General features: G+C 44.2%; 1 protein-coding gene across 1 annotated transcript in view; it reads left to right on the top strand.

The window, feature by feature from the left end:
• Nucleotides 1-26,288, top strand: part of TNFRSF19 (TNF receptor superfamily member 19) — an 89,306-nt gene that overhangs the window by 24,848 nt on the left and 38,170 nt on the right. The window contains exons 3-4 of the mRNA XM_040266785.1: nt 570-680; nt 18,610-18,788. Coding sequence (XP_040122719.1) covers nt 570-680; nt 18,610-18,788 — 290 coding nt within the window. The remainder of the gene's footprint in view (nt 1-569; nt 681-18,609; nt 18,789-26,288) is intronic.

The raw sequence follows: 26,288 nt of genomic DNA, 5'->3' as shown, positions 1-26,288 counted from the left end.
CAGAAGTTTTTGAATGATGGACCCTAAGTAAATGTCATTCAACTGAAAAGGTGGAAAGTTCTGCATCAAAGTTGGGTGTTGGATATGTCTAAAAGATAGTAGCAGAGTTCTTGAGGCCAGTCTATATATTCCATTTATTTATTTATTATTCAATTCATTATAGCTGAATATGTTTATATTAAAAATCAAAAAATATGATTTTTAAATTCAGAATTTTTCCAGTTGAAGAAGTACCCTGGGTCTCTTCATAACTGTTCTTTTAGTCATCTTCTCACTTAGAAAAGAGAACAGCTTCTAGCAGTTTTTACCTTGGGTTCACAAATGTGTAGGAAGAAGATGGCGATTGATTCCAGAAAAGGGGAGTTCTCGTTCAGAAGCAGAGAGAGGACTCGGGCTTGAATTGTCTCGCTGACTTTTCCAGAAAGTGGTTTTCCTTCCTACAGTGGAAACTGAATTAATGTTTACCTTCAGTGGTTATGTCGATAATACTGAAGATACTGTTCCCTTCTTGTGAAAAACAGAATTACCTCACATTAAGATAACGTTTTGTGAAATGTTTTTTTTTTCAGGCACGTGAAGTGATTAGTGAAACAGGAGACTGTGGACAGCAGGAATTCAGGGACCAGTCAGGAAGCTGTGTTCTGTGCAATCAGTGTGGGCCAGGCATGGAGTTGTCCAAGGTGACTGTTGGGCGCGTGGGACTGTTGTACGCCTGTGTTTTTTATTTATGTTTATTTGCTTATTTGCTTGGATGCCTCAGGTCTTGGTTGTGGCACACGGGATCTTTTGCTGCAGCGTGAGAACTCTGTAGTTGTGGTGCACAGGTCTAGTTGCTCTACAGCACGTGGGATCGACATGGGTCCCCTGAACTGCAAGGTGGATTCTCAACCACTGGACCACCAGGGAAGTCCCACCTTGGTGTTTTTTTAAATGCATTCTTATCAGCTGAATTCTTTTTCAGTTGATGACTGGTGATGATTTCCTCATTTAGCCAAATATTGCACAATTCCCTCCTCAATACGTTCAATTCATGTGTCTCACTGAGACAAAATAAGTCGATTCTGGTAACCATAACTCAATAAATGTCATAGTTCTGTATATTTAATGTTTACCATACTTTGCTAAAAGAATAGAATCATTAAACAACAAGGTCTCACTGTGTAGCCCAGGAAACGATATTCAATATCCTGTGATAAACCATAATGAAGGAACATGAAAGAGAATGTATATATATGTAAAACTGAATCAGTCCGTGGCACAGCAGAAATTAACACTGTAAATCAACTATACTTCAATAGAATAATTTTTTAAAGCAATTTTGTTTATTTATTCTTGTGTGTGCTGGGTCTGCGTCGCTGCCTGGGCTTTTCTCTAGGTGCAGAGAGTAGGGGCTGCTCTTTAGTCACAGTGTGCAGGCTTTCAGCTGCAATGGCTTGTCTTGTTGTAGAGCACGGACTGTAGGCATACAGGCTTCAGTAGTCGTGCTACGTGGGCTCAGGAGTTGCAGCTCCCAGGCTCTAGAACTTGGGCTCAATAGTTGTGGCTTTGTTGCTCTGTACCACGTTGGATCTTCCTGGATCAGGGATCGAATCCTTGTTTCCTGCATTGGCAGGAGAATTCTTTCCCACTGAGCCATTACAGAGGCCCTGAATCAATCTCCTTAAAAGAAAGAAAGAATCATTAAGGTTTATTTGCATTAATTAAAAAAAATCAACATTCTACTAATGATTTAAAAATAAAGCATTGATAGCAGAATATGTTAATGCTCCTATTTACGGGGCCTTCTTTTTCTTAAGATGAAGGTTACCATTGCTAGTCAAGGAACAGAGTCCAACAGTGTCTTAAGTAACCAGGCTCCAAGGGAGCAGTTGTTTTCCAAGCTAGAGTTTTGAACACTCTTTCGACAATGCCACCGTGATTATTATTTTTCCCATGCTGAGTATGGACTTCCCAGGTGATGCTAGTGGTAAAGAACCCACCTGTCAATGCTAAAGACGTAAGAGATGCAGGTTCGATCCCGGGGTTGGGAAGATCCCCTGGAGGAGGGCGTGGCAACCCACTCCAGTGTTTGGGCCTGGAGAATCCCCGGGACAGAGGAGCCTGGTGCGCTACAGTCCAGGGGGTCACACAGAGTCGGACATGACTGAAGAGACTTAGCAGCAGCAGCATGCTGAGTATAAGCTCCTTTCAGGAACATCTTAAGTAGACTCATCTTCAGGACTGCTTGTGAGTCAGCCGTGTTCTAAGGGGGTAGACGCAGCATCTTGGGTGTTCTGGGGCCCTTCTCTGTCCTGAGCACCTTGGAAGCTATGCACCCATTTGCTTTATTGACTGGCCTTCCAAAGATGTTACCAGTTGTGGACAATTGATGTATCATTTTGTTCTAAATAATGCACCAAGATCTTCCTGTTAGAAAAGAAACAAAAAAATGTCTCTTTAAGTGATTTTTCAAAGAGAAGTCCTTTCCCCTACAGTCCACTGTTCTCTGAAGTTGAGTCTTGTCACTCATAGATTTTTGATCAATGATCTGCAAACATCGGGAAACAAAGAATTATGCATTCCACAAGTAATTCCTGGTGGATGGCTTGTCTGGGTGTTGTGTTCAATATGCGATGGCTTTTAGCCTCCTAGGCTGTCCGTCTGGGCAGAAACTGGCTGAGTTTTGAACTCTGCAAAGTCAAGTTAACTGGAGCACCCTGACTGATGTTTTTTTAATCCCTGTCTGTTGTAAAAAGGTCCTTTATAATGGCAGACTGCATATCTGGGATCTATCTACAAAGTTAAGAATGTGATCATGCCTGGGAGGAAAATAGCGGTGTTTCTACCCCCCAGAGTTCTTCATTTTCCAAATCTCTCTTAAATCTGAATGAAAACTCACAGATTTGAAGAGATGAGTTAAGTCATTTCTAAGAAACCTTTCACTAACCTTCATCATTTACCTAGAGAATGAAGATGAAGTTTCTATCAGCTCCAATTTAAAAAAAAAAAAAAAAACTCATCTTCTGAGGTTAACTGATAGTAGTTTCCATATTTCATAGTTTCCCATGGATAGCCAGAAGAAGTATTTTTCATTAGGGAGTAATTTTCCCTGATTGTTGCAATAGCTGTCCAACTTTATTTCATTAACAGCAACAAAAGGAAGCAATGAATAACTCTCCTATGCATACTCTTTTTGTTTATTAGTATTTATGATCCATTTCCTCATTTAAAAAATGTCCAGGACAAATTAAGGGAAAAACAGTAAAAGTGAAGGTAATGATGTCCCTGAAATATTAGATTCTGGAAACCCACTCTACTACTGTAGGCAAGAATCCCCTAGAAGAAATGGAGAGGCCATCATAGTCAACAAAAAGAGTCCGAAATGCAGTACTTGGATGCAATCTCAAAAACAACAGAATGATCTCTGTTCGTTTACCAGGCAAACCATTCAGTATCACAGTAATCTTAGTTTATGCCCCAACCAGTAATGCTGAAGAAGTTGAAGTTCAACGGTTCTATGAAGACCTACAAGACCTTCTAGAACCAACACCAAAAAAAGATGTGCTTTTCATTATAGGGGACTGGAATGCAAAACTAGGACGTCAAGAGATACCTGGAGTAACAGGCAAATTTGGCCTTGGAGTACAAAACGAAGCAGGTCAAGAGAATGCACTGGTCATAGCAAACACCCTCTTCCAGCAACACAAGAGAAGACTCTACATATGGACATCACCAGATGGTCAACACCAAAATCAGATTGATTATATTCTTTGCAGCCAAATATGGAGAAGCTCTATACAGTCAGCAAAAACAAGGCCAGGAGCTGACTATGGCTAAGATCATGAACTCCTTCTTGCTAAATGCAGACTTAAATTGAAGAAAGTAGGGAAAACCACTAGACCATTCAGGTATGACCTAAATCAAATCCCTTATGATTATATAGTGGAAGTGAGAAATAGATTCATGGGATTAGATCTGATAGACAGAGTGCCTGAAGAACTATGGACGGAAGTTCATGACATTGTACAGGAGCAGTGATCAAGACCATCCCCAAGAAAAAGAAAAGAAAAAGACAAAATGGTTGTCTGGGGAGGCCTTATAAATAGCTGAGAAAAGAAGAGAAGCTAAAGGCAAAGGAGAGAAGGAAAGATATACCCATTTGAATACAGAGTTCCAAAGAATAGCAAGGAGAGATAAGAAAGCCTTCCTCAGTGATCAATCCAAAGAAACAAAGAAAAACAATAGAATGGGAAAGAGAGAGATCTCATCAAGAAAATTAGAGATACCAAGGGAATATCTGATGCAAAGATGGGCACATTAAAGGAGAGAAATGGTATGGACCTAACAGAAGCAGAAGATATTAAGAAGAGGTGGCAAGAATACACAGAACTATACAAAAAGGATCTTCATGACCCAGATAACCACAATGGTGTGATCACTCGCCTAAAGCCAGACATCCTGGAATGTGAAGTCAAGTGGGCCTTAGAAAGCATCACTATGAACAAAACTAGTGGAGGTGATGGAATTCCAGTTGAGCTATTTCAAATCCTGAAAGATGATGCTGTGAAAGTGCTGCACTCAATATGCCAGCAAATTTGGAAGACTCAGCAGTGACCACAGGACTGGAAAAGGTCAGTTTTCATTCCAGTCCCAAAGAAAAGCAATGCCAAAGAATGCTCAAACTACTGCACAATTGCACTCATCTCACATGCTAGTAAAATAATGCTCAAAATCCTCCAAACCAGGCTTCAGTAGTACGTGAACCATGAACTTCCAGATGTTCAAACTGGATTTAGAAAAGGCAGAGGAACCAGAGGTCAAATTGCCAACATCCATTGGATCATCAAAAAAGCAAGAGAGTTCCAGAAGAACATCTACTTCTGCTTTATTGACTATGCCAAAGCCTTTGACTGGATTACAACAAATTTTGTGGAAAATTCTTTAAGTGATGGGAAAACCAGAACACCTGACCTGCCTCCTGAGAAATCTGTATGCAGATCAAGAAGCAACAGTTAGAACTGGACATGGAACAACAGACTGGTTCCAAATAGGAAAAGGAGTATGTCAAGGCTGTATATTGTCACCCTGCTTGCTCAACTTATGTGCAGAGTACATCATGAGAAACGCTGGGCTGGATGAAGCACAAGCTGGAATCAAGATTGCCTGGAGAAATATCAATAACCTCAGATATGCAGATGATACCACCCTTATAGCAGAAAGGGAAGAAGAACTAAAGAGCCTCTTGATGAAAGTGAAAGAAGAGAGTGAAAGAGTTGGCTTAAAACTCAACATTCAGAAAACTAAGATCATGGCATCTGGTCCCATCACTTCATGGCAAATAGATGGGGAAACAGTGAGAGACTTTATTCTGGGAGGCTTCAAAATCAGTGCAGGTGGTAACTGCAGCCATGAAATTAGAAGTCTCTTGCTACTTGGAAGAAAAGCTATGACCAACCTAGATAGTATATTCAAAAGCAGAGACATTGCTTTGCCCACAAAGGTCCATCTAGTCAAAACTATGATTTTTCCAGTGGTCATGTATGGATGTGAGAGTTGGACTCTAAAGAAAGCTGAGCGCCAAAGAATTGATGCTTTTGAACTGTGGTGTTGGAGATGACTCTTGAGAGTCCCTTGAACTGCAAGGAGATCCAATCAGTCCATCCTAAAGGATATCAGTCCTGAATATTCATTAGAAGGACTGATGCTGAAGTGGAAACTCCAAAATTTTGGCCACCTGATGTGAAGAACTAACTCATCGGAAAAGACTCTGATACTGGGAAAGATTGAAGGCGGGAGGAGAAGGGGATGACAAAAGATGAGATGGTTGGATGGCATCACCAACTCAATGGACATGAGTAAGCTGTGGGAGTTGGTGATGGACAGGGAGGCCTGATGTACTGCAGTCCATGGGATCGCAAAGAGTTGGATACAACTGAGCAACTGAACTGAACTGAACTGAAGACCCACTCGGAAGCAGAAATTTACATACCCTGAGGGTGTTCCTCATGTCCTGATATATCCACCCTGCAGGCAGGCACTCGGTCAGCTTTCACCCTCAGCGTCTACACAGACTGCCCAGCTCCGTTTAACAGACACTTAGTGTATCTTTGCTAGAGGAGTGAACAGATCAGTCAACCTCAAGTAGGTTTTGGAAAGTAAGTGCTAGTACATAGTATACATGGTGCTTAGGCGCTCAGTCATGTCTGACTCTTTGTGACCCCATGGACTGCAGGCCGCCAGGCTTCTCTGTCCATAGCGATTCACCAGGCAATAATACTGGTGTGTTGCCGTGCCCTCCTCCAGGGTATCTTGCCAACCCAGGGATCGTACTCAGGTCTCCCACATTGCAGGCAGACTCTTTACCATCTAGGCCACTTGGAAAGAAAGGTAACAGTTAAATCTAGTGATATAAAAGTTAATGAATGTGTGATTGGTGTGTTACTAAAAATATGTTTGCCAAGTCTTTTAGTTTGGTTTTAGCTCTTGGTAAATAAAATTAGCAAGTGAGCCTTGCTCAGGGTCTAAACTGTAAAATATAAGAAAGGCAAAGGAGTCAAACATACCAATGGAACTAAAAAAATATTTTTATTTCCCCATTAATTAATCAAGGCAAAGGATATGAGGCTTTTTTGTTTTTTTTTTTTAATATAAGCCATTACTTTGGAACTAGAAATCTCCAAACTGCCTGCCCGTGAATTTGCAGTTTTTTCCTTCCAGGCTGATTTTATTAAATTTTTAGCAAGAACATATATCTTTCAGAGGAAAGAAAAGTTCTGAGTATATTAAAATCAGATAAATCACTTAAATCAATAATTATGTTCAATTGGTTAATGAGTCACTTCCAAGTTTTTCAAAGTGAGGTAAAAAAATTTTTTTTCACTAAGTTTTTGTTAAATTGTTAGATATCAACATTTATAAATAATCTAATTGCTTTCTGCTTGGAATATTCAATACATAATTTGGAGGAGGAATCTGTTCATTTGTAGGGAAGCAGATGAGTACAAACATCTTTGCTTTTTTAACTGAGGCTTACCAGTTTGGTTAGCTGTGGTGTTTGATATTTTAAAAGCACAATAAATGCTTTTAGATTAGTTATGAAAAAGTAGAAAAGCTGGATCAAATGATCCATACCCACAACCAAAGTTTTCTTCATGTTAAGAATTTTAAAAGGAGCATTTTCACCAAACATAGAGCTTTCAAATAATCTTTCTTCTAACATTACTATATAATGTATTTTGCTGTACTAAACATAATTTAAAACTTCTATTTTTTACTATCGTGTCTCTCTAAAATAACAAAGTCTGGGTCATGCAGTTCTTTGAATTGCAAACATGTATCTGTATTTTAAAACTCAAGCTTGGAAATTTGTTGGGTGAGCAGGTATACTTAAAATTTCCATCTGTGGTTTTATTACTCCTAATTATTATTTTCTTTGGAAAGCTTTCAGCCCTGCCTTTTCGCAAGGTGTCTGGCTTCCTCCCCCATGGTTAGGTCCCTACCCTTAGGACATGCAGAGGGGCTTGTTGCCAGCCGCAGGGAGCGCTCGCCCGGGGCACTGTGCTCTCTGCTCACCTGCGATGTTGGTCATGGAACAACCATTCCGACCGCTTTTCACTTCCTCCCAGTAGTGAGAGTGTAAGGCGTCTACTCCGCAGCCCCAGGTTCCATAAGATCCTTGTGGCTCATTGAGATGGACAACACTTCCATCCTTGGCCACTTTTTAAACGAGTACTTGTTTGGAGACTCCGTGTGTATACTTTCTGTTACGTGCATCTGTCTTATAAAAACTAAGGCCTCTCTCTCAAAATGTCTGTCACTGACTCTGTGATACCGATCATGCAACAAGGGTGGACAGTGGTGGCTGACGTCACGAGCCGGCTTCTGGGTGATCTCTGTGTGTGTCATCAGAACTCCTCACAGTGTAGGTCTGAAGAGGGGAGTCTAGCTGCTCCTGTTCACAGATGGGGAACCAGAGACACAGAGATTAGCCGGCGTGTCCACCACCTCTGTTCGTGAGTGACGGCGTGGGGAGGGTGGTGGGGCCACTTGGGGTCACCCTCTGCCTGTCACTGCCAGGCCATGGCCCACCTGGCCGGGCTTTCTGTGCCGAGGGACATCTCAGCAGCCCGTTTGGTTCCCAGGTTATCCGCCCTCTTCCCACCCCGCCCGAGAGCCCCAAGCACCATCTCTCTCATTTAGGCCCTTTTCAAAGAAAATTTCATATTCATTTTGTTACTTACCATGATATAGTATTGAGTTGGCCAAAAAGTTTGTTCTGGCTTTTCCAAAACGAGATTTTTGGCCAAGCCAGTACTAACATGGTTGTACTTACTATACAAGCCAGTCTTAACATGGTTGTAACAACAAATTAATACGTTTCAGTACTCATGTAGCATTAATGGAACCATGATAGTGGTTATTATCAGTGGGTCACTGTAATCTCAGATATGTTAAGGTAAACAAACACTTAAGTACACATATGTATTTGTATGTGTAAATATGTATTATGTTAGCATTACATAATTGATATTACATAGCTAATATATAAGGGACTTCCCAGGTGGTGCTAGTGGTAAAGAATCTGCCTGCCAATGCAGGAGACCCAGGTTCAATCCCTGGGTCAGGAAGATCCCCTGGAGAAAGAAATGGCAACCCACTCCAGTGTTCTTGCCTGGAGAATCCTAAGGACGGAGAAGCCTGGCGGGCTACAGTCCATGGGATTGCAAAGAGTTGGACACAACTGAAGAGACTTAGCACAGCACAGCTCATATAATATAAATACATATACACTGTATATTACATTTATAGTATATGTAATCAATATTCTACATAGCATATACTGACACATAATTAACCTGTATGCAAAATTTAATTATTTTAATTAGACAATTTGATCAGCTGATCAGTATTTGATCAGCTTCCCTGGTGGCTCAGAGGGTAAAGATTCCACTTGCAATGTGGGAGACCTGGGTTCAATCCCTGGGTTGGGATTCCCTGGAGGAGGGTATGGCAGCCCACTCCAGTATGCTTGCCTGGAGAATCCCATGGACCAGAGGAGCCTGGGGGGCTACAGTCCATGGGGTCGCAAAGAGTTGGACACGACTGAGTGACTAAGCACAGCACAGCACATTTGATCAGCAATATATGATCCATGCAAATGTTAGCTCAAACTCTTTATTATTTAAAATTAAAAACTCAATTAAGGAGAAATTTAAATGGGGAACAAAAGAGAAATCTTCAAAAGAAAAAAAAGACTTTTTAGTAAGTCAGCTTAGGAAGTAGATTTCCTGAATCTTTTGGAAAATAATGTGGTAAGTCATGGAACCATTCGGAGTCTGTTTTGAGGGTTTTATTCCTTTGAGCCATATTTACTGTCTCCCCCACTGCATGATTTAGGTTTTAGTTTTTGCGAGTCTATGATAAAAATAATGAATAATGTCTTTTTGCTATTTCTGAGGCAAAAAATACCCCGTGTGGTTTCCGCGGCTCTGTGAGCAGCCCCGCCGGTGTTTTGCCCAGGACCGTGTGCGTGTCAGGTGGCGTCCCTGGGGCTCATGAGAGCAAACAGCATTGGGATGTGTGGGAGATGATATTTTTGTTTTCCCGAAGTGACCACATTAGACTTGGATTCTCACCATCTCGAGTTTGCCCAGCCCTTCCCCCGCACTGAGTGTTGATGCCAACAGTGAGCTTTTAACACGGTCGCCTCTCAGCAGTAAATCAGGAAACTAGTTTTTGCATGAGCCTCTGGAAACAGACTTCAAGTCTCTGGCATGGCTTTCAAAGTAAGCTTTGCTAAGCAATTATTGGGATGATTTTAGTTAATGTGAAAAAATTGACTCTTGTAAACAACAAGAGTTTATGCGAGTCTATGCAGGGATTCCTATTTTTAAAGACATCTCCCTCTTGGAAAATTGTTTTCATCCTTATGAACAAAGTTACACAAAATTTAGTGTAATTTTCAAGCATAAAAGGATTCATTTCTGCCATTTAATTACACCGTTGCTCACTTTATTTGTGTTTAATTATACCTAATCGAGCCCAGTGATGTTTGGCAGATATTAACAAGCTCTAGCTTGTCATTTTTCTTTAGAAAAACTCAACTGCGGGTTTTCACAAACCGAAAGTTTGTTGGCGGGGGGATGCATCTTTGGGTCTTTGGTGTTGTTTTATTAAAGGAAATTAAAAAGCTGATTTCTAAACACCAGCCACATGAATCTAATTTGTCCTTCCCATTTCTGTGCCCTACATTTTCTCTATAAATTTCTTCTCCGTCCAAGTTGAGCTTTTAAAGTTCAAAGAACCCAAGTTAATAGTCACTGGCCGCACAAATAAATAGTGCTTTCGACTCGAGCACCCAGAGTGTGTCTCCGGGACATTTCGTGGTCTGGGAGGATCTCCCCTGTTGGGGGTGGAGGCCTGCTCCCCCAGCATGTAAGTGGGATCCACTTGTGTTTTTGTTCAGTTCTGGGTTTGCAGAGGAGGAAGGAGAGAAGGGGATCTGAGGACTGTTTACTTTGAGTCATTTTGCTACTGGAAAGCCATCAAGTGTGGCTTAAAAATATTGGGCAGAGTGACAGAGCCATGGCCGCCGGCTTGGTCCAGCCTCCTGCCGCCTTGGAACCAAGACAAGGCAGCCGCCCCGTGCATCCCCGCCCTCCCGGGAGGAAGGCTTGGCCTTGCTGACCAGTTAATATTGCCATGACCTTTACAGGCTTGCTCCCTGGAGTTAAATAATAGCACCAGCAGTAGTAGTGGTAGTAATAATAATAATACACTTTAGGAAAATGCACAATATTTGTTCATCCATCTTAAACAGCAGGCAGTTCTTTATTACACACTGGCTTAACTACTGCTAAAGAAAAGTTACTCAGTGCCTCTTGTTGAGGATGGTGGAACAGGGATGACTCAGAACCTTTGCAGCAGGTGTGGGGTGCACTGTGGTGGGATATTACAGGGGGAGGGGGTCATCTCTGCATACATCCTGGAGAAGTGGGAATTCATAGCCGAGGAGCACTGTAGTCCGCCAGGCTCCTCTGCCCATGGGATTCTCCAGGCAAGAATACTGGAGTGGGTTACCATTCCCTTCTCCAGTGGGTCTGCCCAACTCAGGAATGAACCTTTGTCTCCAGCAGGTCATAATTTAAAAAATAAAGGCCATAGTATTGTCTTGAAGCCTCAATGCATTTCTAGCATGGATATCAATGGGAGATGGTCCTCCATAAACAAAAGCGAAAGTGAAGGGAAACTCAGTTGTGTCCAACTATTTGTGAGCCCCTGGACTATACAGTCCATGGAATTCTCCAGGTCAGAATACTGGAGTGGGTAGCCTTTCCCATCTCCAGGGGATTTTCCTGACCCAGCAACCGAACCGGAGTCTTCTGCATTGAAGGCTGATTCTTCACCAGCTGAGCCACAAGGGAAGCCCAGGAGCACTGGAGTGGGTAGCCTATCCCTTCTCCAGTGGGTCTTCCTGACCCAGGAACCGAACCGGGATCTCCTGCATTTCAGGCAGATTCTTTACCAACTGAGCTAAAACATGTCACTAATTCTAGAGCCCAGGCTGGTGACTGACTCACTCTTCCCTTCCACATCACTCCATGCCAGACACACGCACACACACACACACACACACGCACTCCTTGTAATAAAAGGGTGAGAGGGAGAATTCAGGGCCACCGGCGATGTGTCACAGAGGTTAAAGCAGTAAAAAGAACTTCTGTTCAGGAGCTTTTGCAGCAGAGACTTCAGCCTACAACTGGGTTCAGTTTCAAATCCAGGTGGACATGTGGAGGATGAGTGCCCAGGAGCAGGATGGGGATCAGGGTGGGAACTCCTGAAGAGGAAGCATCAGGGGAAGGCGCATCCCAGCTAAACAGACGGGGGATTCCTGCTGAAGGTGGGCAGACGATCAGACATCACCGGTGGGTGGGGAAGGTGGGGGGAGGGTGAGGAGAGCTGGTCAGATACGGAGAATAAGCATGTGTGGAGAATGGGAGACACCTGGGCTCTTCAAGACCAGACCTAAGAACAGGGCATAGTCGAGAAAGTGGCTCAGAGAAGCTTGTCCAGTTTGATCAAGTGGAGGGTCTGTCAAAGGTAGGACGAAGCAGATCCACCGCGGGCAGCCTGCTCCCTGCCTCCTCTTCAGAGACCCATCCATACTTCTTCTACTTCTGTACTCAAAGAAAGCACTTTACTAGAGAAATCACCCCCTACTAGCCCAGAGTCATGAGGGAAAACCCCAAAGATCGGATGCTGTTTTGGTTAGATGCCCAAGTGTATCACGTGGTCCTCACCAGTGAATTTCACCCGGGGCGGAGAGGTTGCCCTTGGGATGCAGTGGTGAGACCTGTATCCTGAACACTGCCACCATGCCCTGAGACAGGCAGATGCACTCAAGTTGTACACACATGCACACGCACAAGAAGGGTGTGTCTGTGAGGTTTCCGCAAACCTGGCTGTAGTGTTTGTCTGGGGGTGGGGGGTAGGAAGTTACAAATGAAGGATGGGTTGTTTATTGAGCTTAATATGGAAGATTTCAAGGCACTTTAACCACTTTGTTTCACTGAATGAAATAAAAACATCAAAGTAGACATTTATAGTGGGATATAATTTAATATTTATGTGCTGTTTACTTTATAGCCTGGATTTCAAATAATTTTGGCATCTGTCTGTTTACGGTGCTTTAGAAATACGACGAATCGGCTCTAAAAGTGGTTGCTGCCTTGGACGTTGTACAATAATTTTTGGAAATAATTGCTCTGAATTTCTAGTTAATTCAAGATGTCTAGTTAATTCAACACATGAAATGGTCCCTTCATACACTTAAGCTGTCATGAACTGCAAGCTGTGATGTTATTCTTAAAAGTTTAAAAATAGTATTAAAATAGTATTGTTTTAAAAATGGCAAATACTTTAGAGAAAATATATACTTTTAAAAAATTTTATTGAAGTAATTTATTGAAGATTTACAATGTTGTGGTAATTTCTGCTGTGTAGCAAAGTGATTCAGTTATATGAGATATGTACATTATTTTTCATATTCTTTCCTATTATGGTTTATCACAGGATATTGAATATAGTTCCCTGTGCTGCACAGTAGGACCTTGTTGTTTATCCATCCTGTATATAACACTTTGCATCTACTAACCCCAAACTCCCAGTCCAACCCTCCTCACCTCCTCCACCTTGGCAGCAACACTTCTCTATGTCTGTGAGTGAGTCGTGTCTGACTCTTTGTGACTCCATGGACTATACAGTCCATGGAATTCTCCAGGCCAGAATACTGGAGTGAATTGCCTTTCTCGTCTCCAGGGGATCTTCCCAACCCAGGGACCAAACCCAGGTCTCCCGCATTGCAGGTGGATTCTTACCAGCTGAGCCACGAGGGAAGCCCAAGAATACTGGAGTGGGTAGCCTATCCCTTCTCCAGTGGATCTTCCCAACCCAGGAATTGAACCAGGGTCTCCTGCATTGCAGGAGGATTCTTTATCAGCTGAGCTATTTGAATAAAATTCACCCCAATAGTCAATCTCTGTACAAGTATGACTCATGGTTCCTGCTCTGTACATTTCGGTACTATTTTATGATACTAATGATACAAAGCCTTACCTCAACCCCTCACCCAGTGCTACACCAAAGAAAATTGCTATTGCTGCCAGTAAAACATGTGAACGCCAGGCAGAAATAGTGAACCAGTATCCAGTTATTAAGGAAACCTATGATACAGTTGAAGCCCCACTTTTTTCTTTCTATATATGATTTGGTCCAGTGTAGAATGAGCCAAAAAATAAATCATGAAATCCTCATTCTACAAAATCTAATGCCATGTAAATGACACACGGTGATATATGGCAAAAACTCTTTGGCCAAAACAGTCCTCATGTGGGATATACACTCTAGAATACAGCCAAGAATCAAAAAAGAAGCACAAAGATTTCTCCGACACTAAAGTATACGTTCTTTCTCAGGAGAGATGGGACTATCAACACCCCTGTGTGTATTCTTTCAAGTCAGATCATTTATCCAGTTTCTCGGGAATGGGGAGAGGAAGTGAGTAGCTGTGGACAGTGATGCCCGGCAGGAGAGAGGGAGAGCAGCTGACTGCCTGGCAAGGGCGTTAACACAGCCGCAGCCCCTGCAGGCCCAGAGCTGCCTGGTTCTGTGTGCTATAGCGCAATGCAGCAGTGGATTCAACCAGGAAAGGTGAAATTCTATTTTGTGTACCCATTTTCAAAAGCAAGTAGTTGAGACTCATTTTAAACAGATTTTTATTCAGTAAAAATGTTTTAGATGAAAAGTGATGCTTTTGTTGATATGGTTCAGTCTCTCAGTCGTGTCGACTCTTTACGACCCCATGGACCACGGCACGCCAGGCTTCCCTGTCCTTCACCATCTCCTGGAGTTTGCGCAAACTCATGTCCATTGAATCGGTGATGCCCTCCAACCATCTCATCCTCTGTCGCCCTCTTCTCCTTTTGCCCTCAGTCTTTCCTAGCATCAGGGTCTTTTCCAGTGAGTCAGCTCTTTTCATCAAGTAAGTGGCTAAAGTACTTCAAAGTGATGTTTGAAGTCACCTAAAAAACTGGGGTCTGCAGATCAGTTTGTTCCCCAGTGAGACTTTTTTATACTGGAATCAAGAAAACTTGGACTGTAGAGCATCCAGAATAATAAAAGCCATTGGTATCCCTTCTTTGGCTGGATGCTAGTGCTTGATTTCTAGTTTGGAGGCTTTATATGTTTTCCAGTTTATTTCTCAGAATAACCCTGTAGGGCCGGGTGATTATCCCCTCTCACAGATGAAGCAGCTGAGGGTCAGAGAGTTCCCAGAGTAACTTGGCTGGCAAGTGGCCCATGTGTGTTTATCTCCAGTGTAGGAGAATACCCCCATTCTGCTGTGTCAGCCTGGCCGGGAGAGCAGCGTTTCAGAGGTGTGCTGCCAGTTCACGGACCCCTACCTCTTTCCCTTTGTTTGCTTGTCTTCCTCTCCCTGCTTCTCCTTCCCCTCTTGTTAACCTGTATATGAGACCCATGCAGTCCAAGCCGCCTACATCCAAGAGTGATTTTGCAGTTGTGGCGGCAGGGACCTTTGACCGGGATGCTGAGCTTGAGGCCCCACCCCGGATGTCACGTGCTTTGATCCCTGATGCTGGGGGCACGGGGTGGGAGGTGCCCTGCTGTGCCAAACGAAAATCTCGGGATGCCCGGCTCTCTCTGCAGCTAACGTGGTCCCTATGCAGATCACACTGAGAGGTGCAGCCCCCCAAATAGCAGGGGCTCACCCCCACCCCACTGAGACCAAGCACACATCCCAAGAACTCTCTCTAGAATGTGCGTCTGTGTTGTTTTCCTGATTGCTACAGCTGCTTTCTGCACGAAAATCAAATCATTACGGAGTCATGAGAACTCAAAACACCTCATCATTCCACCCCCACAAATAAAAGAATCCCTGTTAACACTTTTAAAGAGATTCTAATTTGTGAATTGGGGCTTCCCTCGTGGCTCAGATGGTAAAGAATCTGCCTCAATGTGGGAGACCCCGGTTCCACCCTTCTCCTGCCCCGCCCCCCGCCCCTGCCTTAGGGTCAGAGCTTTGTCCAGCTGGAGCCCTCGGGGTTGAGGAGGGGCTGACCTCCTGCTTTGTTTTTCTCCCCAGCACTCTGCTGTGCTTGTTCAAGACACATCTGAAAGACAGACAGAGGAGCTGCAAGGGGGATGAAGGGGCCCCTCCTCCCAAATGTGCATGAGTTCATTAGTGGATTGAAGCCTTATTGCTAATACCCTTTATTGAGTTCCTTATACTGAGTACAGGCAACACTATTCTTTGTATTGGTTTTTTAATTGAAGTGTAGTTGATTTATAACGTGTTAGTTTTGGGTGTACAGCAAAGAGATTCAGGCATACCTATTCTTTTTCAGATTCTTTCCCCATTATAGATTATTACAAGATATTGTGTATAGTTCCCTGTGCTATATCATAGGACCTGCTGTTTATCTATTTTATATACAGCAGTGTGTATCCGTTAACCCCAACCTTCAAAGTTGTCCCTCTCCTCCACCTCCCTCTTTGGTAACCATAAGTTTGTTTTCTGTGTCTGTGAGTCTATGTCTGTTTTATAATTAAGTTCATTTGTATATTTTTGTATGTGTGTCTGTTGATTTTGATTTAATTTTTAATTAGTTGTCTTGGTATATAAATATGTGGATGGCAGAAAGTGAAGAGGAACTAAAAAGCCTCCTGATGAAAGTGAAAGATGAGAGTGAAAAAGTTGGCTTAAAGCTCAACATTCAGAAAACGAAGATCATGGCATCTGGTGCCATCACTTCATGGTAGATAGATGGGGAAAGACTGTCAGACTTTATTTATTTTGGGGGGTTCCAAAATCACTGCAGATGGTGACTGCAGCCATGAAATTAAAAGACGCTTACTCCTTGGAAGAAAAGTTATGACCTACCTAGATAGCATATTCAAAAGCAGAGACATTACTTTGCCAACAAATGTCCGTGTAGTCAAGGCTATGGTTTTTCCAGTGGTCATGTATGGATGCAAGATTTGGACTGTGAAGAAAGCTGAGTGCTGAAGAATTGATGCATTTGAACTGTGGTGTTGGAGACGACTCTTGAGAGTCCCTTAGACTGCAAGGAGATCCAACCAGTCCATCCTAAAGGAGATCAGTCCTGGGTGTTCTTTGGAAGGAATGATGCTAAAGCTGAAACTCCAGTACTGTGGCCACCTCATGCGAAGAATTGACTCATTGGAAAAGACTCTGATGCTGGGAGGGATTGGGGGCAGGAGGAGAAGGGGACGACAGAGGATGAGATGGCTGGATGGCATCACTGACTCGATGAACGTGAATCTGAGTGAACTCCGGGAGATGGTGATGGACAGGGAGGCCTGGCATGCTGCAATTCATGGGGTCGCAAAGAGTCAGACACGACTGAGCGACTGAACTGAACTCAACTGAATGGATGGAGAAATTAAATGTGTAAATGTTATGTTTGACCTCCCTGGACCTGTTTTCTGGCTTCCGTGTTTCCCACAAGAGGGAGCTGAGGCTGTGACTCCCGCTGCCCCTCTGACTGCCCGTGGGCCCCTGGCACACACTCATGTGGGGCCGTGTGGGGCCCTGGCACACACTCGTGTGGGGCTGTGTAGGCCCCTGGCACACCCTCGGTGTGAGGCTGTGCGTGCAGCTTATGAGCTACTGCCTGATTTTGTTTTTAATGGCCAGTGTTCTATAGAACGGAGAAGGTGACGGCACCCCATCAGTATTCTTGCCTGGCAAATCCCATGGACGGAGGAGCCTGGTAGGCTGAAGTCCATGGGGTCGAGAAGACGCGAAGACTTGGACATGACTGAGTGACTTCACTTTCACTTCTCACTCTCATGCATTGGAGAAGGAAATGGCAACCCACTCCAGTGTTCTTGCCTGGAGAATCCCAGGGACGGTGGAGCCTGGTGGGCTGCTGTCTATGGGGTCACACAGAGTCAGACACAACTGAAGCGACTTAGCAGCAGCAGCAGTTCTATAGAAACCATCACGTAGTCAGTTTAACTATGATATGTAACTCTTCAGACATCCTCCTGTGTACATGTCAGATAAACTGCCAGAAAGGCCCACAGTATAATAATAGGAAGTCTGGCTCTGGAATTAAATGGTGTAGGTCTCGTACCTTATGCCCCAGCAGTTCTGCTCTAGACTATACATATGAAAAAAACAAAAACACTAATTCAAAAAAATACATGCACTTCAGTGTTCATAGCAGTACCACTTAAAATAGCAAAGGTATGGAAGCAACCTAAGTGTCCATCAACAGAGGGATGGATAAGAAAGATGTTGTGTGTGTGTGTGTGTGTGTGTGTGTATAGTGTTCTTTTAGGTGTCATATAAGCATCTTCTATCAGACAGCAATAAACAGCCACAGCTTCCCAGGTGGCACAGTGGTAAAGAACCTCCCTACCCATATAGGAGACGCCGGAGATGCAGGCTTGATCCCTGTGTCAGGAAGACCCCTTGGAGAAGGAAATGGCAACCCACTCCAGTATTCTTGCCTAGAGAATCCCATGGACACAGGAGCCTGGTGGGCTATTAGTCTATGGGGTTGCAAAAGAGTCAGACTCAGTGTTTAAGTGATGATAATAAACAGCTAAATATTTCAAGGCAGTTCACTGGATAGGTTTCTAGGCTTGTAAGCCTCTGACATTTCATATGCAGCTGTCCTTGAGTTCTAATACTTATCAAAGCACTTATTTTCTGCCTTGATAAGTGAGTGTGTGTCTGCCTGTTTCCCTGACTCCAGTTTCTGAGGACTCAGATGACCAGCCGAGTTAGAGAAGAAAGTGCCTGATTCCACCCTAAGCCGGCAATAATTCGGCAGCGGGAGGCAGAGAGCCTTTCGTATTCAAATGCTCATGCTGCTGGAATAAAGTGGATGACAAAGTGTATTTCTGGCCATAAGAGAGATTATTAGCAGGGAGACACATGGGAACCGCTGAAAGAGGGGCCTTTGTGTGGAGGGAGGCGGGCGCTGGGTAATTATCAGCCTGGTTCCCCGTCCTATCTCGTCGTCCTCCTTTTTCACGCTCGCAGGGTCTGAATAGCCATCTCTTGTCTGTTCATCCCCACAGGAATGTGGCTTTGGCTACGGGGAGGATGCCCAGTGTGTGAAGTGCCGGCCGCACAGGTTCAAGGAGGACTGGGGCTCTCAGAAGTGCAAGCCGTGCCTGGACTGTGCCCTGCTGAGCCGCTTCCAGAAGGCCAACTGCTCGGCCACCGGCGATGCCGTCTGTGGGGACTGCCTGCCTGGGTACGTGGCCAGTCCTCCCTGGGAGATCAGGTCGTTATTCTGAGCAGGATTTTCTCTCTGGTTCCCTTCCAGACGCGGATGCCTGCTGACATCCACCCCAACAAGGTTGCCAAGGTTCACGGCTTTTCTGTTTCCCGGGCCTCCCACACGCCCTGCATGGTGCCAGGCGGGGGGTTAGGATCAAACAGATAAGCCAGTGACCAAGGCTCAGTGTCACAAAAATCTGCAGAGTCCCCACCGGTCAATAAGAAAGAAAAGATGGACAAAGGGATGAAAGAATAAGGCAGCTCACAAAAGAGGAAGTGCATGTGGCCTGTGATGCTAGGAAGATGGCCATCCTCCATATGATCAGAGAAATGCAAATACCACCGTCCAGCCAGTCACTTCTGTGGTGTTTGTGGGGCAGCTGCCAGGTGTTGCTTTCGGGAGGGAGACAAAGACTGCCGCCCATGGGCAGCTTGCATCCTAATACGGTTTGAAAGATACCTGCATAGTAAATGATGAGAAGTTGTGCAGAAAGGTAGAAGGTGGTGGTTCCTGGGGAAAACAGAAAGTCTTCAGCAGCTCAGGGGTCTGGGTGTGCCCCCCAGGGACAGAGAAGAGAGGCAGGTGGCAGGATCAGAGTGGGTCATCAGGTTGGGTGATGCTGAAAAGCTGAGGTCTCTTTGGACACAGGCCCTAGGGGTGGACGTGTGTGCATTTCAGAAACGGCCTAGAGGACAGGCAGGTAGGTGTAGGAGGCAACAGAGCGGGCTGGAGGGAGAGGCAGAAGAGGTACTAGGGGTGGACTCGTGTGACACTGGAGACCTTAAATGTACCCATCGGGAAGGAATTCAGGCCGTGGACAGAAAGCAGACCACACCTGGGCCAGGTGGAGAAAGCCCAGGAGGAGGGATTTTTAAAGTTTTAAGTGCTTATAGGTAACGATTGGCTGCACCTGCCAGATAAAACAGGCAGCTGGAAGCCAGAGTGGTGATGAAAACTGGGACCCACTGGGGCCGAGTGGTGGTCTGTTAGAGAGCGAAGAGGCCTTGCTGCAGGAGGTAAGGCAGGGAAGAGACCAGGTGACTGCCAGGAGGATGCGTTTAATACAGAGCAGAGCCAAAGGAGAGACCAGGAATCCTGGAGCTTGCCTGGAACCCAGGTTTTATGGCAGCAGTGAATCGACCAGGGCCAGCAGCATTACGGGAGCGGCAGACATGTATTACTTAGTGGCTAAGCACTCTGTATCCTCTGAAGGAAGAAATGACAACCCACTCCAGTAACCTTGCCTGGAGAATCCCATGGACAGAGGAGCCTGGCGGGCTGCAGTCCATAGAGTTGCAAAAAAGTCAGACAGGACTGAAACAGTTTAACACAGAGAAGCACTTTACATGAATTATTTTCTGTAATGTTCACAGTGTTTTAAAAATGAAGAAACTGAGCCTTGTCATTAAGGTTATTCAGGCAAGATTGCACAGACAGTATGAGGCACAACTTGGAGCCGTGTCCAGGACTCTGCTGCCAGAATCCACGCTCCAAGTCATGACAGATGGAGGGCCCTCACTGCACTTGACCAGCATGTGCCCACAAGACCAGGCATTTGACAGATGCTGGGTGCTTGTCCTGGGGCTTGTATTGAAGCCAGAAGACAGCTAAAACTCTGGGCCCAAAGAAAGAGCAGAAAATAGCCTTATGAGTCATGTCCTCATGCAAAAACTTACCACCCAAACAGATGCAAAATGTAGTGGTCTTACACCAACAGCACAACAACCAAAGGGAAAATAGCTGTATTGGACTTCATCAAAATTAAAATCTTTTGTGCTTCAAAGGATACTGTCAAGAAAATGAAAGACAACCCCCTGGAATTAGAACTATTTATAAATCATATATGTGATAAGGAACTATTTTATCTAGAATATATAAAGAGCTCTTACAACTCAATAACAAAAAGACAAGTAACCCAATTAAATTATGGGCAAAGGATATGAACAGACATTTCTGCAAATAAGATATGCAGATGATTCTCATGAGTGAGCTTGTGAAAAGATACTCAACATCAGTCATCAAGGAAATGCAGAAAAATGCCCCCGCATATACTTCACATCCATGAGGATCAGTTCATTTCATTCGCTCAGTCGTGTCCAGCCCTTTGCCAGCCCATGAACTGCAGCACGCCAGGCATCCCTGTCCATCACCAACTCCCAGAGTTTACCCAAACTCATGTCCATTGAGTTGGTGATGCCATCTAACCATCCCATCCTCTGTTGTCCTCTTCTCCTCCTGCCCTCAATCTTTCCCAGCATCAGGGTCTTTTCCAATGAGTCAGCTCTTTGCATCAATTGGCCAAAGTATTGGAGTTTCAGCTTTAAAATCAATCCTTCCAATGAACACCCAGGGCTGATCTCCTTTCAAATGGACTGGTTGGATCTCCTTGCAGTCCAAGGGACTCTCAAGAGTCTTCTCTAACACCACAGTTCAAAAGCACCAATTCTTCAGCACTCAGCTTTCTTCATAGTCCAACTCTTGCATCCATACATGACCACTGAAAAAACCATAGCCTTGACTACACGGACCTTTGTTGGCAAAGTAATGTCTCTGCTTTTTAATATGCTGTCTAGGTTGGTCATAGCTTTCCTTCCAAGGAGCAAGCATATTTTAATTTCATGGCTGCAGTCACCATCTGCAGTGATTTTGGAGCCCCCAAAAATAAAGTCAGCCACTGTTTCCCCATCTATTTGCCATGAAATGATGGGACCAGATGCCACGATCTTAGTTTTCTGAATGTTGAGCTTGAAGCCAAGTTTTTCACTCTCCTCTTTCACTTTCATCAAGAGGCTCTTTAGTTCTTTTACACTTTCTGCCATAAGGGTGGTGTCATCTGCGTATCTGAGGTTATTGCTATTTCTCCCAGCAATCTTGATTCCAGCTTGTGCTTCCTCCAGCCCAGCATTTCTCATGATGTACTCTGCATATAAGTTAAATAAGCAGGGTGACAATATACAGCCTTGACGTACTCCTTTTCCTATTTGGAACCAGTCTGTTGTTCCATGTCCAGTTCTAAGTGTTGCTTCCTGACCTACATACAGGTTTCTCAAGAGGCAGGTCAGGTGGTCTGGTATTCCCATCTCTTTCAGAATTTTCCACAGTTTATTGTGATCCACACAGTCAAAGGCTTTGGCATAGTCAATAAAGCAGAAGTAGATGGTTTTTTGGAACTTGCTTGCTTTTTCCATGATCCAGCAGATGTTGGCAATTTGATCTCTGGTTCCTCTGCCTTTTCTAAAACCAGCTTGAACATCTGGAAGTTCACAGTTCACGTATTGCTGAAGCCTGGCTTGGAGAATTTTGAGCATTACTTTACTAGTGTGTGAGATGAGTGCAATTGTGCAGTAGTTTGAGCATTCTTTGGCATTGCCTTTCTTTGGGACTGGAATGAAAACTGACCTTTTCCAGTCCTGTGGCCACTGCTGAGTTTTCCAAATTTGCTGGCATATTGAGTGCAGCACTTTCACAGCATCATCTTTCAGGATTTGAAATAGCTCAACTGGAATTCCATCACCTCCACTAGCTTTGTTCATAGTGATGCTTCCTAAGGCCCACTTGACTTCACATTCCAGGATGTCTGGCTCTAGGTGAGTGATCACACCATCGTGATTATCTGGGTCATGAAGATCTTTTTTGTACAGTTTTCTGTATATTCTTGCTTCTGTGTCCACAAGGATGGCTATAGCCAAAAGACAGACAATAGCAGGTATTGGTGAGGCCTGGAGAAATTGGGAATGTAAAATGGTGCAGCTGCTTTGGAAAACAGTATGGAAGATCCTCAACAGGTTATACATTGAGTTTCCTTGCAACCCAGCAGTTCTGCCCTTGGGTATATAACCAGGGGAATTGAGAACGTGCCACACAAAAACTTGTACACAGCTGTTCACAGCACTATACGTAATAGTAAAAAGTAGAAGTAACCCAAATGTCCTTCAGCTGATCAATGGATCAACAAAATGGAATGTGATTAACAAATTAATGACAGAATGCTGTTCGGCAGTAAAAGGAATGAATTACCGATACAGGTGACAACGTGGGTGAACCTAGAAAGCATGATGTGAAGTGAAAGAAACCAATCACAAAAGACCCCGTTCTGTGTGGTTCCCTGTGTGTGAGGTGTCCAGACATGGCAGATCTAAAGAACAGAAAGTAAATTAGTGGCTGTCGAGGGCTAGTGGCTGGGGAAGATTGAGAAGAATGAGCAGAGTTTCTTTTCTAGAGTGATGAAGATATTCTAAAATAGTCGGTTCTGATGTAACACAGAATTTGTCAGTGAATGCTCTATGACTGTGTCGATACTAAAGACTGTTTACTCTAAAGGGATGGAATGCATGGTATTTGACATATATCTCAATAATCTACTCTGTTTTTTGATGAATTTTTATTTCTTGACTGTGCTGCACAGCACGTGAGAGCTGTTCCTGACAGGGATTGAACCCATGCCCGTGCATTGGAGGTGCAGAGCCTTAACCGCTGGACCACCAGGGATGTCCCTAATCTGTTATTTAAAAAAGAGGAATGTAATCTCAGAAGGCGCTGATACCTGTTGAGTATCATTATGCCAAGTTTTGACCTTGTGCAAATCTAATGCAGGGGTAGAAACTGAACACCTGTCTTATCTCTGCTCCTGTCCTGACAAAACCGAGTCTGTGCACCTCTGCCCTCTTCACTGGGGTCGGGCGTGGGGGCAGGGGGAAGAGGAGTCCATGGGGGCTGCCACCCAAGGTGGGCAGTGCCTGGAGACCCAGGACTCACTGTTTGTGGGACTGGGGGGGACCCTGGGTGTGAGCTGCTGCACCGTGAGAGGATCCAGCCTCCCTCAGCCCCCTCCCAGACACACTTCTTCATGTTCCACCAAATTTGCTGTCATCTGAACCCACAGCTTTAGTTTCCACAGTGTTTGCTCGTCCTGTAAATAAATGCTTCCATGCGGGAAGGTTAGAAATGAGTAGATATTTGAATAGTGTTTCATAGTTTATTTATATGATTCATTTAAAATTACATCCTTTCTAAGCCAGCATGAAGGTATGGGGCAGGCAACAATTACAGAGTGACTTGTACACAGGTCTTCCTGGGTGTGTTCAAAGTGCTCACCCAGCTTGACTGTGTTTGTGTGAAAGAGGCAAATAGTTCACACGTGCTCTACAGACAGGAAAATTGAGGCGAAGAGAAAATAAACAGGGACGTCCCTGGTGGTCCAGTGGTGAAGACTCTGTGCTTCCAGTGCAGGAGGCCTGGGTTTGATCCACGGTCAGGGAACCAGATCTCACATGTTACAACTAAGATACGGTGTACTCAAATAAAAAAGTAAATATTTTTTAAAAAAGAAAGAAAATAAATGAATTGCGTATTGCCTCCAGAAAAATGCCAAGATCAGGCACAAGGTGGGCATTTTTATTCCTGCTGCCACGCCCGGCTTCTGCAGCCATGGTCTTACTGGGATAAGGACCTGACCGTGGGCTTGGCCCCGCCGAACCCTGGGGTGGAGTCTGTCCTCCGGGCTACAGTTTGACCAACCAGGGAAAGCCAGTGCCCTTGTTCCCAAGTATGGTCGTGGCTTCCAGCCAGTTAGTTAATTTCTCTGACATCAGTTCTCACCTGTGAAAATATCATCCATCTAATAGAGACCTCCCTGGTGGTTCAGTGGTTAAGGCCTCTCCTTCTAGCACAGGATTCGATCCCTGGTCAGGGAACTAAAATCCTACAGGCCTTGTGGCCAAAAAAACAAAACATGAAACAGAAGCAATATTGTAATGAATTCAACAAAGACTAAAAATGGTCCACATCAAAAAAAAAAAAATCTCTAAGATAAATAAGTCAATTATGTAAAAATCAAGGCTATGGTTTTTCCAATGGTCATGTATGGATGTGAGAGTTGGACTGTGAAGAAAGCTGACCATCGAAGAATTGCTGCTTTTGAACTATGGTGTTGGAGAAGACTCTTGAGAGTCCCTTGGATGGCAAGGAGATCAAACCAGTCCATCCTAAAGGAGACCAGTCCTGGGTGTTAATTGGAAGGACTGATGCTGAGGCTGAAACTCCAATACTTTGGCCACCTGATGCGAAGAGTTGACTCATTGGAAAAGACTCTGATGCTGGGAGAGATTGGGGGCAGGAGGAGAAGGGGACGACCGAGGATGAGATGGCTGGATGGCATCACGGACTCGATGGATGCGAGTTTGAGTGAACTCCGGGAGTTGGTGATGGACAGGGAGGCCTGGTGTGCTGCGATTCATGGGGTCGCAAAGAGTCGGACACGGCTGAGCGACTGAACTGAACTGACGCATATGTCATGTAGTAATGCTACCAACCTGTAGCACTGTTGGAAGGGTTAAGAATAGAGCTAGTGTCCAGAGCCTGGCAGAGTGCCTAGGGCACAGTAAGCACTAAATGCATCATAGACATTACTGTCAGTTAATGTTGTGCGGGGCCTGTGAAAGCTTTGCAGAAGGGGCCACATGGCCTCTGGCCCCAGCTCCACCCACTTTTCTCTGCTGAGGGGGCCTGGGGTCCTGCCCTGGAAGAGGGACCCACGTGGCCAGTTCTTTGCTGCTTTTAGTAACCAGGATGGCTGACATTTTCCAAGCACTCTGTATGGATTCAATGATTTAATTGCCAGACCACTCTGTGAAGAAGGGATTAGCATCACCCCTTCCTCACAAAGAACGTTTTTGTTGTTGTTCTTGTTCAGTCCTTTAGTCATGTCTGACTCTTTGTGGCCTCATAGACTGCAGCACTCCAGGCTCCCCTGTCCTTCTCAAACCCATGTCCATTGTGCCAGTGATGCTATCTAACCATCTCAACTTCTGGCATCCCCTTCTCCTCTTGCCTTCAATCTTTCCCAGCATCAGAGTCTTTTCCAGTGAGTGAGTCAGCTCTTTGCACCAGGTGGCCAACTTGCTGGAGCTTCAGCATCAGTCCTTCCAATGAATATTCAGAGTTGATTTCCTTTAGGATTGACTGGTTTGATCTCCTTGCAGTCTAAGGGACTCTTGAGAGTCTTCTCCAACTTCATGGTACAAAAGCAGCAATTCTACAGTGCTCAGCCTCCTGTAGATGACTAATGGAAAAACCATAGCTTAGGAGTTATTTAAATACTCTAGACATCAACCCCTTATCAGATATATGATTTGCAAATAAAATTTCCCATAGTATAGGTTGCCTTTTCATTCTTTTCATTGTCTCAATTGTTTTTAACTTCCAAAGAAACTGTTACTAAAATTCAAAAGTCTTTTTTTTTTGGTTGCGACATTTTTAACCACTTTGTTGAAGTATGATTGACTAATGCTGTACATATCTATTGTATACCACTCCATGAGTTTGGTAATAAGTACATATCACATCGATAGTATCCTTTGATATACAAAAGTCTCAGATTTAATATACTCCCTGTCTATTTTTGCTTTTGTTGTCTATTTATTATATGCCTTTTGATGTTGTATCCAAGAAATCATTACCAGATGTTGTCAGGAA

This window comes from Oryx dammah, unplaced genomic scaffold (genome assembly GCF_014754425.2).
Source record: "Oryx dammah isolate SB20612 unplaced genomic scaffold, SCBI_Odam_1.1 HiC_scaffold_24, whole genome shotgun sequence".
Classification (NCBI taxonomy): Eukaryota; Metazoa; Chordata; class Mammalia; order Artiodactyla; family Bovidae; genus Oryx; species Oryx dammah.
The sequence above is the reverse complement of the archived record's forward strand: the minus strand, read 5'-3'. Positions and strand labels throughout refer to the sequence as shown.